This window comes from Psammomys obesus, unplaced genomic scaffold (genome assembly GCF_907164565.1).
Source record: "Psammomys obesus unplaced genomic scaffold, mPsaObe1.curated_primary_1811, whole genome shotgun sequence".
Lineage (NCBI taxonomy): Eukaryota > Metazoa > Chordata > Mammalia > Rodentia > Muridae > Psammomys > Psammomys obesus.
This window is the reverse complement of record NW_026596166.1, coordinates 11,146,155-11,163,372: the sequence shown is the minus strand read 5'-3', so window position 1 is coordinate 11,163,372 and position 17,218 is coordinate 11,146,155. Positions and strand designations below refer to the sequence as shown.

The 17,218-nt window shown below is 38.5% G+C and overlaps 1 protein-coding gene across 1 annotated transcript in view; it reads right to left on the bottom strand.

The window, feature by feature from the left end:
• Positions 1–193: 193 nt before the first annotated feature.
• The window catches only part of Nemf (nuclear export mediator factor), a 51,271-nt gene continuing 34,246 nt past the window's right edge, over positions 194–17,218 (bottom strand). Inside the window, exons 19-33 of the mRNA XM_055595289.1 lie at positions 16,611–16,723; positions 13,698–13,755; positions 13,188–13,246; positions 12,992–13,112; positions 11,201–11,471; positions 9,042–9,084; positions 8,855–8,904; positions 6,345–6,492; positions 5,265–5,342; positions 4,721–4,918; positions 3,120–3,152; positions 1,438–1,538; positions 1,299–1,342; positions 1,135–1,214; positions 194–938 (exon numbers count right to left, since the gene is read on the bottom strand). Of these exons, the coding sequence (XP_055451264.1) occupies positions 861–938; positions 1,135–1,214; positions 1,299–1,342; positions 1,438–1,538; positions 3,120–3,152; positions 4,721–4,918; positions 5,265–5,342; positions 6,345–6,492; positions 8,855–8,904; positions 9,042–9,084; positions 11,201–11,471; positions 12,992–13,112; positions 13,188–13,246; positions 13,698–13,755; positions 16,611–16,723 (1,475 nt within the window). The 3' untranslated portion in view covers positions 194–860. The remainder of the gene's footprint in view (positions 939–1,134; positions 1,215–1,298; positions 1,343–1,437; positions 1,539–3,119; positions 3,153–4,720; positions 4,919–5,264; positions 5,343–6,344; positions 6,493–8,854; positions 8,905–9,041; positions 9,085–11,200; positions 11,472–12,991; positions 13,113–13,187; positions 13,247–13,697; positions 13,756–16,610; positions 16,724–17,218) is intronic.

The window sequence follows — 17,218 nt, the reverse complement described above, 5'->3', positions numbered from 1 at the left end:
GCCAGAAATCTTTAGTGATAAGCTTAACCCCCCCACCCCCGGGTTTCTCTGTGTAGCCTTGGCTGTCCTGGAATTGCTCTGTAGACCAGGCTGGCCTAGAACTCAAGAGATCTGCCTGCTGCCACCACTGCCCGGCAAAATAAATTAAAAAAAAAAAAAAAAAAAGCACTTTTGCTGTTACAGCCTGGCAGTGGTGGTGCACACCTTTAATCCCAGCACTTGGGAGACAGAGGAAGGTAGATCTCTCGGTCTGAGGTCAGCCTGGCCTACAGAGCGAATTCCAGAATAGCTAGGGCTACTCAGAGAAGCCCTGTAAAGACACTTAACTATTGAGAGCTGCTAGAAAATGGCACACAACTTAATGACATTACAAAGAAGAAATCAGGGTTGAAGGTGATGTATATGAATGCATGAAAACAACTGTCATCTTGTGTTAATTTTTGCATTTGGTGTAGATTTGACAAAATGTTTAAGACACAAACCCTAAATATTTAATTGCCCCACAAAAGCAAACAAAAACCTCTCATGATTGGCTGTGATGTGTATTAGATGGTATATACAGTCGACCACTGGTCAGTAGTTTATGCAATTGAGCCACGTCAGGGGCTTTACATCATGAAATGGAGAATTACAGATATGTATCATTCTAAATTTTCACAAATATTTTAGGAAATACTATTGTAATAGTTTATATATATATATATATAAAACTTGGGAAAAAACATCTTTAGTCCTTTTGGTGATACAGCAAGGCATTGTGTTCATTTGAAGATGTGGAAATCTATTAGCATATTGTCTGCCTCTTTAACTTCCAAAGGTTATAAAACTGGCTCTTCCAAGTGTTGAGGATTTCATTTCAGCTATTTTCTTTTTACATGCAGAAGGTTAGGTGCAGACACTTTGACTTTTCCAGGAATGTTTCTTGATAAATCTGTGTCCTAAAAAAGAAAAGTGCATAATATTCTCATATCCTGTATAGTAAGTCATGTTTAGTATAATAATGGATACTCTACTGTAAGAAGAAAGGTATTTACAACTTTTGCCGAGAAAGTCTAGGGTTCCTGGATTAACTGTATTAAGACAACAGAAAAGAGCTGGACTCCAGTCACTGAGAGTTCTGAAGGGAAACTTTACCTTCACACTGCGGAATAAGTCTTTTTCTCTTGCTGTTGCTTCTTTGGAGTGCATGAAACTGTTCAAGGCTGTCTTTGCAGCTGTAAATAGAGCACAAAACAGTGCACTTGTGGTTTAGTCACTAAGCTATTTTAAAATCACAATTTAAAGAAATCCTAAATTACCTTTTCCTTTTTTCTGAACTCCAGGAGTAAGTTTCACTTTGTATCTTAAAAAAAATATTTGTATGAGTTATTACAGGGAGCTCACAAGATTTGTAAAGCCATTGTGTCAACTATTATGAGTGAAATAATAGTGACTTACTTATAGTTTGTCATGGTCGTGTAAGGTGCGCATATTGGAATGGCAAACATTAGTACATCTTCAGGATGTGGCTGTCCTGTTAAAGAGTCAAACAGATTTTCCTAAAAGAAGAAAATAAAAACAATTATGAAAGGAATTTATGCCGAACTTTAAAAAACAGTAGGTGCTTGGGGGAAGGAGTGCTGTTAGGCTGCTGAGCCCTTGGCTAACGTGCCATCATAAGGGCAAGGGCAAGATCTAAAACACAACAAAATTACCTGAATATATAGCCTTGTCTAACAGACAAATAGTCTGACAGCAGTGCCCAAACTCCCAACTGTTCCAAAGACATGAATAATGTTTCAATATACATTTACAACTTACAACAATGGGAACAGTTCTCAAAGTAGCATTTAATTACTTTTAGAGGGGGGACAAGACAAGCTGGCCTTGCAATTAAGCTGCAGGAAAACTATCGCAGATTAAAATTACACAACTATAAGGAGTTGTAGTCCATTGCAAAGAAACAGGGTTTACATACACCTGGGTTAAACCAGTGATTTTTATTTTTGGTGTGTGAAAGCCTCTGCTAACCTCCAATTATTTAACAGCCTCTTATTGAACCTAGAGCTCAGACTGGGCAGGCCCAGTTGGTCAACAAGCTCCAGAGAGCCTCTTGTTTCCACTTCCTTCATGCCAGGATTATAGGTACATGCTGCCTTGCCTGTTTTTTTTTTTTATGTGGGTCCTAGGGATTGAGTTCAAGTCCTCATGCATGCATGCGTGGCAAGCACTTTACAGACTGAGCTATCTTCCTGAGACAAAATAAGAGTCTCATTGTGTAGCTTTTGCTGTCCTGGAACGGACTCTAGACCAGGCAGGCATCAGACAACACCTGCCTCTGCCTCCTGTGTTCTAGGGTTATACGTGTGTACTACCACACTTGGGCTTCATCAAGGATTTGACAGCCCTTATAGGAGACTGAACAATATTTAGACACGATTTTGGCTTTCAGAATGAAGGGGTGGCATCTAATGGTCAAGAATATGGCAGCCAATTTATAACACGGGAGATAGGCCTGGCCACAAAGGATCATCCTTCCAAACTGTTAACAGTGCCAAAAGGTGACAAAGTCTAGGCTACTTCTATTTGCCTTTTTTTTTAGTTATATGTGTGTGAGAGAGAATAAACTACAAGTGTGTGAGTGTGTGCCAGAAGTGGCCCCACATAGAGGGCAGGAGTACTCTTAACTGCTGAGCCATCTCTTAGGGAGAATTTTAGGGGGCATAATGCTTGATGACAAATTTTTAAGTAATTTTCAGATTCTCAAGTGTCCTAATGGTGATTATTATTCCCATAATAATTGGACTATTAAGGCACAAAGGAAGGGGAAGGATAAAGTATATATTTAGGCTAGGTTGGCCTCCCAGCTCCAAGGAAACAAAGGGAGACATCTTCTGAGTTCAAGGCATTTCAAGGACATGCAGCAAGTTGGAGGCTGGCCAGGGCTACCTCCTGAGACCACCAAAATAACAGAAACAAAAGAACGTTTTGAGATCTGCAGAGTTATATCTAGCATAGATGGTCCCTCAAGCCCAGTTAGTGGCTGCAGCACCTGCAGTTTTCTTTTCAGTTTTGAGTAGTATCAGATATTCTGGCCACAGATTACAATGAAATGTAATAAAACACAACTCAAATCATACCTCATTTCCCTGCTGATCCAGATCGTGCTCTTCCTAGTCCCAAACACAAAAATTAAAGTCAGCTATGAAATTCTGTACCAATAAGCCACAAGCAGAAAGTAACTGATAAATAAGGCTGTTGTATAATGCATCAAAACTGAAGAATACAACTTGGATCCTCTAAGACTATAATGTGGCAGTTGAAGCCGGGTCTTCATCTGATAGGCTCCCTTTAATCTCTTATAAATTACAGATACGACTTCCCTTCCTAAAAGCACCACTTCTTAATATCACACCAGGTTAGACCATAATCCATAATCACGAAAGAGTAATAATTCCTCTTAGAAATTTTTCCCTCTCCTTGACCTGCTGGCCTTAAACTTGCACTCCAGCTCTGGCCCTTGAAATACTGGAATTCTAGATATATGCTAAAATAGATATTGTTGAGCATAAAGTTTATAGATAAAACTGCAGATATGGCAATGGTATATGTAAAAACTTCAGAACCAAAATGAAGTTTAAAACCATTAACAACAGTGTTCGGAAGAGGGGTAAACAGTGACAAAAAGTCCCTGCAAACATCTCATTGAACTGAACATGTAATTATAACTGAACTAAAAACAATGCAAAAACAAAAAATAGTTGATTGCGACGGTATTGCAGTGATTATCACACCTGTCACCTGCAGCCTGTAATTTACACAAATTTATTTTTAAAAGCTCACTATTTCAAGAATATTCATGCATCAAGATGGACTTAACTGTGGCCTTTAAACGATTTATTTGATAAAGCAATTACATAACTACCTTAGCTAAAAAAAAATGTTATGTTCTTATTGCTTCTCTAACAGACCTAACACCTGACAAGTTATTTTTAATATTACATAACAATAAAGTTTAAGTCCTATAGAAAAGCTTACAGAAGTAATTTATTCTCTACCCAAGAAAGCCCTTAGTTTAACTTGAGTTCCATAGGAATTGTATAGGGCTGGAGACATGGCTCAGTGATTAAGAGCGCTGTCTGCTCTTCCAAAGGTCCTGAGCTCAATACCCAGCAACCAGATGGTGGCTCACCACCATCTATAAAGTGAACTGATTCCCTTCCCTGTTCTGGCATGCAGGTGTACACGCAGTAGAGCACTCATATACATAAAATAAATCAATCTTTAAAGAAAAACACATAGGAATCATGTAAAAACCTCTTCCATAAAACTGTTGGTTTTGTGTGTGCTATGTGCCATATACTTGTGTCCATGTACCTGTGGAGGTCAGAGGGCAACTGTGGATGTCATCTTCAGGAACACCATCCAATTTAAGAAAGACCTTTCACTGGCCTGGAGCTTGCTGAGTGGGTTCTGTTCCCTGGCCAGCAGGCCTCCCCAGTGCTGGGATCATAAGCACAAAAATTACACCCAGTTCTGGCGCTAGGACTCAGGCTCTCTAGGAGCACTTTATAGAAAGCCATCCCTTTAGCCTCAAACTAATTTTCCAAAGGCTTCTAATAACTATCACTACCCATTTTTATGAAACTAATTGTAGTCTTTGTTTCTAAGATGAAGACTGCCTTTCTTGGACTAACCTTGTCTGTCCCTGGCTCTGGTTACCCCACTTGGGAAGGCTTACCTTGTCATCATGTGGATCATCTACAGCTAAGTCTTGTAAGTCATGAGTTAAAACCTGAAGCGATGGAGTTTCCTTGTTAACGATGTCTAAAACCCTGGGTCCACCTCTGGGTTTCTGTGGCTGTTTTTTCACAGGTTCATCTTTTGTTTTTCCCTTCTTTCCTTTCTTCCCCTTTTCTTCTTTGTTTGAACCTGCAGACTTTCAATTCATCAAGGGGAAAAATTAATATACATATTAGTACTAAGTCTTTAAATGGTTTCACTTTAATGTTCTGAATCTAAGCTTTTGCTTTCCTTACATTTGTGTATGTGCTTATGAGCATAGATTTGCACATGCCATAGCATGCCTGTGGACTTAAGAGGACACAGAGGAGTTAGTTTTCTCCTCTGAACATGTGGGCTCTAGGAACTGAATTCGGGTTGCCAGTCTTGGTGAAAGTGCCTTTACCCACTAAGCCATCTTACTGGCTCAAATCCTGCTAAGGTTTTGAATGTTTCTCATAGCCTAGAAGCCACTGAAAAGCAAGAGAAATGATTTTACTCACTGCCAGCAATTTCATAATAAGTTCTCGATCTTCTTCATCCTGGTCTTTGTATTTTTCCTTCATTTTTTTCATTTTACTCTGAAATCAGAAGATTAAAAAAAATCAGTAGTAAAGAGTAGTTTTAAATGTTTCTTTTGTTCTAATAAATATGCTTTTGAACAATGCACCAAGTATTATAAAGAACAGTAGGGAGGACGAGAAGATGAATATACCATAGCCCTCATCCTCAAGGAACTGATGCCATAATGGTACAGAAGACACAAATACAAGTAAGGCTAAAATAACACCTTTTTTTTTTTTTTTTAAGTGGCTTTAAATAAAATCTGGCCCACTCGTCCTTCCCCCAGTCTGTGAGCCTCCCTTCTTAGGACCCTGTGCAAGAATGATGAAACAGGTACAGTGAATTCCAGAGTGGGTGGAGGGCCAGGACTGAGGAGGCTTGCCTAAGTGATTCAACAGGTGACCAGGTTGTTAGTGATACAGTGACAACCCTCTTGACAGGACACAGATCCACCGTTTCCTGCTTCCCACTGACTGAAGCAAATGATGCCCCTCATATCATCTACATCACATTAACTGCCTTGTTGTCCAACTTTCAAATCCCAGTGTAGCAACAATGAAGGAAAGCATTCTCTACCATTTCAGCCCCAGTGCTAGTACTCATGATCTCAGATATGTTTAGCATCAGGAATTTGTGTTAGTGGAAGCCCTTGCCAGATGAACACCTTCATTGGGTACACTCTTATCTTTCCAGCTAATTTTCAGTCACAGAATCAAAAAATCCATTATATATATGGGTGTTTTGCCTGCATGTATATCTGTGCACCACTTAAACGGCTGGTGCTCCATAGAGGCCAAAAAAGCATGTTGGATTTCCTGAACTGGAGTGATAGTTGTTAGCTTCCATGTAAGTTTTGGAACTGAATCTGGGTCCTCTGGAAGAGCAAACAGCCCCTTCCTTTTTTACTTTTAAACTTTATACAAAACCAAGAGGAACCCCACAGCTTCACTTATGAGCCATACTGAACTAACAGATCATTTAGAAGTTTTTTTGTTTGTTTGTTTGTTTTTTGTTTTTACCTTTTGTCCTCTTTTCATTGGCTGTCCAGCTGCAACATTTTTGCTTGGGTTCTGGTAAGCTTCAGTATGCACAGTACTTTCTTTGTCCTTTTCTTCTACCATTTCTAAATCCCCTGAGTCACTTGGAAGCTTTTTCTTTTTCATTTCTCTAAATATAAACCAAGCAGAAATATCAAATTTTAGGAATGTCAAATGCCCTAAAAAAATGTGTACAAGGAAAGGGCATCATGTTCATTGTATGATCGCCTCTACTTACCCTGAGAATCCCAGGGCACTGTATAGAAAGAGGCTCCAACGATCATGAAAGAAAAGATCTGAAAATCTTTCAAAGATGTATCATTCTGCCATCCAGCCCAAATACACCTTTGTCTATCCTTCCTCAACTCTACACTCATTTATCCAACTAACAACCTTGATATGCAGATACTGAGACTTGTAGTACTCTATCAGCATGGCTTTGCCAGATCTTAGGCATTCAATACATTTGTTGGTTGTTGGTGGAAAAAATAAGTGCACCCAAACACAAGCACATTAAGAAAAAAGGGTACATCCTGCTGCTTTAGCATCTTCTATTCCCAATGGCACTGTCTTAGTCCAGGCCTTCACTGCCTCTCAGACTTCCTCTGTATTCCTTAGACTCTGCCCTTCCCAGATTTCTATATTTATCTCCTGTTTCCTTAACTATGTCATAGTCCCAATCATAAATTTCCAAATATTCTCTTAATATCACTTGTAAAATAAAGCTCTGAGTCCTTAGTTGTTCTAATTTTACCTTCTATACATTTGACTTTATAACAAACTTTCCTTTTCTTTCACCTCAAGTCTATTTATCATTTCTCCAAAGTATCATACACAGATTTTACTTTCAAATCTTTCTCTCTCTGATTTAATGCTAACTCTCCTTGGTATCTCTTTTGCCCTCATGTGCCTATCTGCTAGAGTATCTAAGGCATATTCCTCTTCTGCATTCGTACGCAGAGCCCAGAGGGCAATGTTTATGTTCTGCTCTATCAAACTCTACCTTAGTCCCCTGAAACAGGATCTCCCACTGCATAGGGAGCTCACCCTGTCTTCTTGGTTTCTGATTAGGCTAGCTGGCCAGCAAGACCCAAGAATTCTGTATTTTCCTCCTAGTTGTGAGACTACAAGTCCTCATTGCTGTGCTTAGCTTTATACATATGTACTGAGAATTTGAACTCAGGTCTAAATGCTTACATACAAATACTTACCTGAGCCATTTCCCCAGTCCATAGGTTTTTGTTTTATACAAAATTTTCCTAATTTCATGAATTTCTATTATTATTAATATCTTAGAATTAAATAGGGAGAAAAGGGAAGGGCAAGAGAGGGTGGAAGGGCCAAGGGAGATAAGATCAAAGGGGGTCTGGAGAGATGGTTCCATGGTTAAGAGCACTGGCTACTCTTCCAGAGGACTTGTGTTCAATTCCCAGCACTCAGATGGCAGCTCACAACTGTCTTTAACTCCAGTCTTAGAGGATCTGGCACCCTCACACAAACACCAATGTAGGTAAAATAAGTTGTTTTTTTTTTTTTTAAGATAGAAGTATGGTATAAGAATGTGTGGAAATATCACAGTGAAATTATTAATTTGTATAGCTACTATAAGTGAATAACTGAAAAACTTAAAAACCAGTGTTATATTGATCCTTTAATAATCATTTGTAGGACTAGAGTGATGGCTCAGAGGTAAAGAACACAGCTGCTCTTCCAGAAGATCCAAATTCAATTCCCAGCACCCATACAGTGGCTCAGAACCATGTATATAACTCTAGTTCCAGAAAAGTTGATACCTTCTTCTGGCCTCTGAGGGCATCAAGCACAAATGTGGTATATATGTAGACATTCAGGCAAGACAACTTACATACATAAAATAAATCTTTAAAAAAAGTTTTAAAATAATCAAGTGCTTTATAGTCATACTGTCCTACAATCACTATACATACATAATAAAAGGGCTGTCTTTTTTTTTTTTTTTTTTTTAAAGGTCTGTCTTACCATTTCTCTATTTCACCTACCTCAGATGAGCTTAAATACAAAAACATATTAGATTTGGACATAAAGAGTCCTGGTGATAGCCCAGGTGGTGCTGTCTTTATTGAGTTCCAGTTTAGTCTGGTCTATAAAGCACATTCCAGGACAGCCAGGGCTGTCACAGAAAAACAAAAAAATAAAACCCAGACAACAACAAAAAAGAATCTTGGTGATTAAAGGAGTATTCAAAATAGTCAAGTATGTGTTAGCTAAGTTATTTTAAAGATTAAACTTATTATTTATTATTCTGTGTTTATGTGTGAATGTAGGCACACACATGCTATACGAAACACTTATGGAGGTCAGAGGACAACTGTGAGGAGTCAGTTCTCTCCTGCAGTGGGATCTGGGGAGTGTACTAAGGTCGCCAGGCTCCTACAGTATTTCCACCCATGGAGTCATCTGATCAGCCAGTGTCAACTTCTAAAATGTGACTCGGTTATAAATAACATTTTTACCTTCTTTCCTTGGCTGACAAATGTCTTCGGCCTTGTGATTTACTGTTACTCTATTAAATAAAAAAAAAAAAAAGGAACTGTGAGACCACTACCATTATTTTTTTCAAAAGTAAGTTTTAAAAGAAAATTATTCAGAAAAACACATTTTTTTTTTTTTTTTAAAAACATAACTTCAAAAATAGCTTACTGAATTCATAGCTTCTTCTCTTGGAGCCAATTTCTGCAGAGGCCTATGAAAACAAAACAATTTATGAGCCTATGAAAGCCACTCAGTCACAAAATCCTAACACACACTCCATCTTCTTATTTTCTTTTAAAGTTTTCATTTTTCTATCTATTTATTTATACACTATCCTGCCTGTGTGTGAGCCAGCAGGCCAGAAGAGGGCACTAGATCTAACTACAGATGGTTATCAGCATCCATGCAGTTGCTGGGAATCGAACTCAGGATCTTTGGAAGAACAGTTACTGCTCTTAACCTTTCCAGCCCATCTTCTTATAATCCTACAAATCTTCAAATTTGGCAAAATACAACAAATCATCTTCCCATACTTTTGTATACATTTGGCATGTGACTTGTGTTAGTCTTTTTCTTTTGCAGACAAACTGTCCTTGACTTCCCTGTGTAGCTGGGAACGACCTATCCCGGGTGTGCAGCACCACACCCACTCACAGAGCTGAATCCGCTGTGCTAGCTGCTGCCAGACACTGTGCACTAAAGTCTCCACCATAACCCTGTGAAGGGGACCCTCCATTTTCAAGGACAGAAATCAATACATAAACACAGTCGCTTGCCCAAGGAGACACCCAAAGACTTAACTTTGGTCTGAGTGACTTCGAAGACATGTTTTGGAGCTCTAACAATAATGCATAAGCCAATCAATCAACCAACAAAAACCCATCATCCATTGTGGTGGTGCACACCTTTAATCCCAGTACTTCAGAGGTAAGGGAAAGGGGATCCTGTGAGTTTGAGGCCAGCATGGTCTACACATCAAATTCCAGAAACACACAGAGAAACCTTGTCTCAAATAACAAAACAAACTAGAACAATGGACTATTCACTTGGTGATAAGTCAATGGAGACCAAAATGCCAATTCTTTGTTCAGGATTTATTTATTTATTATTTATACAGTATTCTGCCTGCATGTGTACCTGCATGCTGGAGGGCACCAGATCTCATTATAGATGGTTATGAACCACCATGTGGTTACTGAGAATGGAACTCAGGACCTTTTGGAAGAAGAGTCAGTGATCTTAACCTCTGAACCATCTCTCCAGCCCCCCAATTCTTTGTTTAAAATGAGACTGAATTTGTTGCTAAACTTTTGTTTAACATTGATTCTCTTTTTCTTTCTTGTGTGTGTATGTGTGTGTGTGTGTAAGACAATGTTTCTCTTGTGTAGCCTTGGCTGTCCTGGAACTCCCTCTGTAGACCAGACTGGCTCCAGTGGGATCAAAGGTGTGCGCCACTAAGCCTTGCTTTAAGATTGATATTTAATTAATGTATATGTGGGTCGGTACACTTGAGTGGAGGTAGGCCAGAAGGCAGCACTGGTTTCCTGGAGCTGGAGTTACAGGCTGTTTTGAGTGGCCCATATGAATGCTGCAAACTCACGCACGCTACAAAGACAATATGCTTTCTTTTGAGCCACCTCCTCAACCTCATAGCAGTACTTCCAAATAAAATGTGTTTTGGGAGAATCTTTTTTCCCATTATCTCCTGAGTTCCCTTGGTAAACTCTCATTGTAGTGTCTTTTTCCTCTTTCACATTCTGTGTCCTTTTGCACACCCTACCTCCACCCCACTCTTCTTCATCGTCTGTTTTTAACCCCTCTTGGTCTCCTTTCTAGAGGTCAGCTTTACCCCATACCCATTTCTACGTAGAGGCTAGGATCATATAGGAGAGAATGTGGTTTTGTTTTTCTAAGTTTGGATAACTCTGCTTAATAGTTTATTTTCCAGGTCCATCACCATTTTCTTGAAACCTCCTATTTTGCTTCTGCAATGCTGGGGTTTAAACCCAGACTTTTCAGCATGCAAAACAAATATGCTATCACTGAGCCACATCCCCAGAGCCTGTAGTTTCTAATCTGACCTACTTTTGGCTACTTTATGTACTTTTTTCCTTTGGTCCTGGACATTTTTAGCAGAAGGTCAATCAATGCTGAAATAATAACAACAGAAAGGAAGGTGAAAGTACCGGAATAACACTGAGCAGTGCAACATGAAGAGTTGAGTGCAAGTAGTGAAATCAACCTTACTATTACTGTTTTATAAGGATTGCATCATCATCATCATTTCCAGTCTATAAAGTAAAACTAAAACTTCTTTTTAAAGTTACCTTTGGGACTGAAGATGGGACAAGTCAATTGTAGTATCGGGATAATCAAGGGTGTCTTCCTTCTCATCCTTCATTTCGCCAATGGGCTCTTGATCTTTTGTAACTGCTTTGTCTTCTCCATCTTCAGAGCTTTCTTCCTGTATTAATTCCTCATTTAGTTTATCTTCCCCACCGTGAATGGCAATGTCTTCTTGGTCAACCTGAGTCATGGGTTCTTCTACAGGAGTTTCATGCAATTCCTCTTTATCTTCTTCACTGCTGTCACCTCCTTCTGTAAGATTCCCATAAGGAAAGTCAGTATGCAATTCCCAATTAGGCTACGTGATTCCATCGATTCCTAGTTTCCCCAAAGGTTCATCAGAAAACTTTCTGAGCATTTCCACAACTATCTATTCTGAGAAAGGATAGCTGTTACATGATCTCTGAGATCATTTTACCACAAAGGTTTTTTGGACATTGCAAATATTTCTGTAACAAACCTAAGGTGTCTGTCACAACTACTTCCAAAAGGCAAAACAATAAAAAGTTGTATAAATTCTTCAGCTTTATTAATTTATAAATGAAAACCAGTATACATTATATAACTAGCTTCACAATCAGGTAAAAGAAATACTAATATTAGTAACTAGGTCCAATTGCTATCTTTCCAGGGCTGTCATGAAATTAAATACAAATTATTGTGTATGTGTGTGTATATGTGTGTATTACTTTATGAAGGGAACATTGGTATGCCTCAATCCATATTATCTAACACTGTAGCTTTAAATTAAGCAATGCAATATGACTCCAAATACCCTTTCTTTAGGTTCCTTAAGTAGGAAGGGAAATTTATTCTGGCAATCACAGTATTTCTCTACTTAAAGCACATATATTACAAAACTCAACCAAAACTGGGCAAACTGGCTTTTACTTGTAATATCCACAATCAAAAACATTAGGATGACAGTTAAAAGCCTAAACCAAAAGTCTCATGTGAAAAACTATACTTCATATAAATTCATCTTCCTATCATTTCTAACTCCTAAACCGAAAGGGAAATGTTAATTCATATGTACCCAAATTTATAGGTTAAATATATTTACAAGATATCCATTAAATGCTCAAATTTTACCAAAAGTGTTTTGGTTATGAATTTAACTATTTTTAATTCATTAGAATTTTTTTTCAATTCCTAGTATAAAAAAAGAGCATATTTAGCATTTCCAGAAACAAAATTCAGTAAAATTGATAGTACTTTGGACTATTTTAAAAAATCTGGTATCATAGAAGAACCACAATTACTTAAGATATAGAAATAAAACTAGAGCATGAAAATCAAAGCCATGACTAGATATGATGGTGAATTTTTTAATACCATCACTTGGGAGACAAAGACAGAAGATTGATGCAAGTTCAATGTCAACCTGAGCCATATGACAAGTTCCAGGCAAGCCAGAGCTACAGAGTGGTATCTTGCCTCAAGAGAAAAATAAAGTCACAAGCCTAGCTGGGAATATAAAGCTTTAGTAATTGCCTTCCATGCACAGGATATGAGCTAGATCTGTAGACACCACACGGGGGGAAAATTAACAACACACCAGGCGTGGTGGGATGCACTTGTAATCCCACAATGATGGTGAGGAGATAGGCTCCGCTGCTTAGCCAGCCTGGCCAATTAGCAAGCTCCAGACCAGTAAAAAAAACCCAGTCTCCAGAGAAAAGTGGACAGTGCCTGACAAACAGCCAATGTCGTTCTCTGGCTTCCAAGCACATGTGCCCAACAAGCACACACATACATCACATGTCAACTACCTAGTTGTTCCATTTCTTCTGACATGAGTTCACTTGTGCAACTTGTCAGTGTTTCCATGTCTTCATCCTGCACTCTGACTTTTCGTTCACCTCGATGTCTCCAGACACAGGACTCATCTACCTAGAGAAAGAGTCCTTCCTCACTGTTGGAACTTTAGGAAGTTATAAATGTAAGCCTAAAGAAAGTAAAGAGTACCTTAAAAAGGAAGCTAAAACCCATCATTAAATACGAAGGAGGAAGGAAATTCTTTTTTCCTAAAAAAGATAATACACATTAATATTATAAAACTGTTTTTTTCTCCAGTTTTGGTCTGATAGTATGCCATACCCATGTTGATATACATTTTACCTTGTACTGTAACATGAACACTCACAAAATTTAGTATTATATATAGGAATAATTATTAAGAAAAAGTATGAATGCTTGCTCCCATCTTTTGAATTTGTCAGAACCATAAAATCTATTTATTAAAAAAAGTTAAGCTATAATTCTTATAACTGAACTTTGTGAAATACATTCTCATAATGCAGGATGGCATGACAAATGCTGAATTTGCCATGCGAAGACAAAAATTCCCTTATTTCATAATAAAATTTGTATGTGCAATTATAACAAACCACTTCTACTCTATAAATATCTATAAAATGGCTCTTGCCTTTTTATAGATAATCCAAGTAAGGAGTATTTGTCATGTTAAACTGTTACCTCTAATCATGAAGCTTCCTGTGGTCAAATATTCTCCTGTTGGTGCTGTTTTAGACACCTGAGGAACACAATAATGCATTATATATTATATTCTTATCTAAAGAAAAAAAATTGAGACAGGCTCTTAGGGATTATGGGGTGGCCTTGAACTTGTTATGTAACTGAGGAAGACCTTGAACTTCTTTCTAATCCTTTCACCTCCTGAGTACCAGGATTACAACTGTGCCCTACCAAACCTTCTTTAAATGGCTCTGGGCTTTTTATACCAGGAAGATGCTCTTTCAAAAATACATATTTTTTTCTACTCAAGAGGAAGAAATAACCATATTCAAGCACGCACCTCTAAGTCTGAAAACTTTATAATTTAGCAAAACTTCTCAACACTGAAGAGGCAGATATTCTTTCCAACAACAGATATGCTTACACAAAAGATCTACTATTCCAATAAAATGCCACAGACTAGATTAGAACTAGCTTTTTCTTCCAGCATAGGATATAATTAGAAAAGAATAAGTTTAATAAGTTTACTACAAAATAAAATTATTAGTCACAAACACACACATATATGTTTTGTTTTTCGAGACAGGGTTTCTCTGTGTAGCCTTGGCTGTCCTAGACTCACTTTGTAGACCAGGCTGACCTCGAATTCACACAGATCCGGCTGCCTCTGCCTCCCTGAGTGCTGAGATTACAGGCAAGTGTCACTGTGCCTAGCTCTGAGATCCTTTTTCTTGCCCCCCTAAAGATTTATTTATTTATTTTATGTATATGAGTGCTCTATCTGCATGTACACCTGCATGCCAGAAGAGGGCATCAGATCCCAGTATAGGTTGTTTTGAGCCACCACATGGTTGCTGGGAACTGAACTCAGGACCTCTGGAAGAGCAGACAGTGCTCTTAACTGCCGAGCCATCTCTCCAGCCCTGGGATTCTTTTTTTTTTTTTTTAAATAGTAAAACAGCTTTCCTTTTCCTTAAAAATACTTTCAAAGATTTCTTTTATTATTATTATTTTCAGAGATAGTTTCTCTGTGTAGTCCTGGCTGTCCTGGAACTTAACTCTGTAGAACAGGATGGCCTTAAACTCAGAGATCTTCCTGCCTCTGCTTCCAAGTGCCAGAACTAAAGGTGTCTGCCCCCACCGCCCTGCTCTGATTTTAAATAATGTCTGTGTATGCGTGTTTGTGTGTGAGTATGTGCATGTGTCTGCTTGAGTTAAGAACAGGGTGGTGGATTCCCTGGAGCTGGAGTTACAGGTAGCTGTGAGCTGCCCAAAGTAGATGCTAGGAATCGAACTTAGGCTCTCTGAAAAAGCAGTACACAGTCTTTTAACAGCTGAATCTTCTTTCCAGCCCCCACATTTTAGTAATTTAGTGTGTGGGGGCGCATGCACACGCGCTGTGGAGATCAGAGAATAGCTTGCAAGAAGTTGGTTCTTCCCTTCCACCATGTGGATCCCAAGGACTGAACTCAGATCAACAGGCTTGATGACAAGGGCCTTTACTGACTGAGCCACCTCCCCAGCTGCTAAAACAGCTTTTCCTAGGAAATAAAGATGACAGCATTTTTTTTAAAATGTAGTTTGGAAGTAAAGGAGCTTATTCCAAAACTTATACACATTTGTAAATCCTCTAAATTTGAATGTATCTTTTTAGTTAGAAACAGTCCCTTCAATTAATAGTAGAGGTATAAAATATTATCCCTCAGAGGCTGGAGAGATGGCTCAGAGGTTAAGAGCACTGGCTGCTCTTCCAGAGGTCCTGAGTTCAATTCCCAGCACCCAGATGGTGGCTCACAGCCACCCATACTGTCATATACACAGGTGTGTCTATGCAGATAGAGCACTCATACTTTAAATACATATAATTTAAAATATTATCTCTCAAGTAGATAATTTCCTAAAACCCATCACAGAAGAGCCAATAATAAAAAATGAAACAAATCTCAAGGATGATAATGAAATTGATTTTTTAACCTACCACATAATTTTTGATTATTGTAGAATTAACGTAGCAACTGTAATTAGTGCATCAACTACAATTTTTGAAAATGTGAATCTATTTGTAGTGGGAAGTAAAAAACAAAATGGATTAATATGAAACAGCACTAATAGCTAGGCTTGGTGGCTTAGGCTTCAAGTCCTAGCAACTTGGATGGCTAAAGCAAGGAGGACTGAGAGTTCAACTCCTGAGTGGGATATAAAGTGAGTTCAATGCCAGCTGTGGAAACTTAGATCTAATCACTAAAATAAAAGTAAAATAGAGGGCTAAGGGCACTTGCTCAATACAATGTCTCTAAGTGCATCTCCACTACAACAAAAACAAAACAGCATTTAGATAAAGAAGAACAATTACTAAAACCAAGTGAATACATAAAACGCACGTTATGCCTCTTTTCTGGATAGGCAAAAGAGAATTCAGAAGATCCTAACCAAGATAAATAAAGTTCAACATTTCAGTCATTGCCAGACCATTCTCTACCCAGTATAACTCCATGGGTCACTCTGTTGACTTAGCTCTTTATTCAAATCTTACTAATACCTGTTATTTTATTCAAATTCTATCTCATTGCATGCTTTAAACTTTTTCTTCTTAGCAAGCTATGATACACACACCTTTAATGCAAGTGTTCAGGAAACAAAGACAGGCAAATCTCTGACCAGCCTGGCCTACGAGGCAAGTTTCAGCCCAGCCAACTCTACATAGTGAGACAGACCCTGCCTCAGGGAAAAAAGAAAAGAAAAAAAAAATTGTTTTCCTCTTCCCAGCACTGGCTACCTGGTATGCATGTATTTTTCTCTACTGCTTAAACAAACTTTGTCAAGGTAGGTATTTGCCTACCTTCTACATCCTAGCCATTTGTAGTGAGGTGGAGCTCTTAAGAGATTAAGAAAAGGGACCACCGCCCTCATTACCTGATGATGGTGCACCCACCAGGCACTAGTGATCACCCGTGCATCCCAAGCAGCACTGTAGCAAAGTGCCATTGTGCCGGCCTCAGTCAAAGTCCGCGGAGGGATGGGCTCTCCTACAACGGCAATGCTATGTTTCAAGACCAAAGCACAGGGTTTCCACAGAGCAAGATGTCAAAGTGATACTTAGCACAACAGTTTCAATCGTGTTCTACCTTAAATGTTTTTATCATATTTTGACTTCAAGGTCCTACCTGTTGTTGCAGTATTAGGGACCAAAAAATTTTTTTTAATTTATTTATTTGTATTTCTGTGTGTTCTCATGCACACTGCTATAATTCCAAAAATTTTTATCACCTTCCTGCCCCTCCCCAAAGCAATGTTGTATTAGTAATACTTCTATTTCCTTTCCAAACTTGCTATTTGCAATCACTAAGTTATTTCCTGATCCTATTTTGACAAGTTCAGATAAATGAGATTATATGTAGCTTTTTGTTTAGCCTGGAATTTAAGAGCACCTCCTGGGATTATAGGTATAATCTGTCACATCTGGCAGATTATACCTGTGTGTGTGTGTGTGTGTGTGTGTGTGTGTGTGTGTGTGTGTGTGT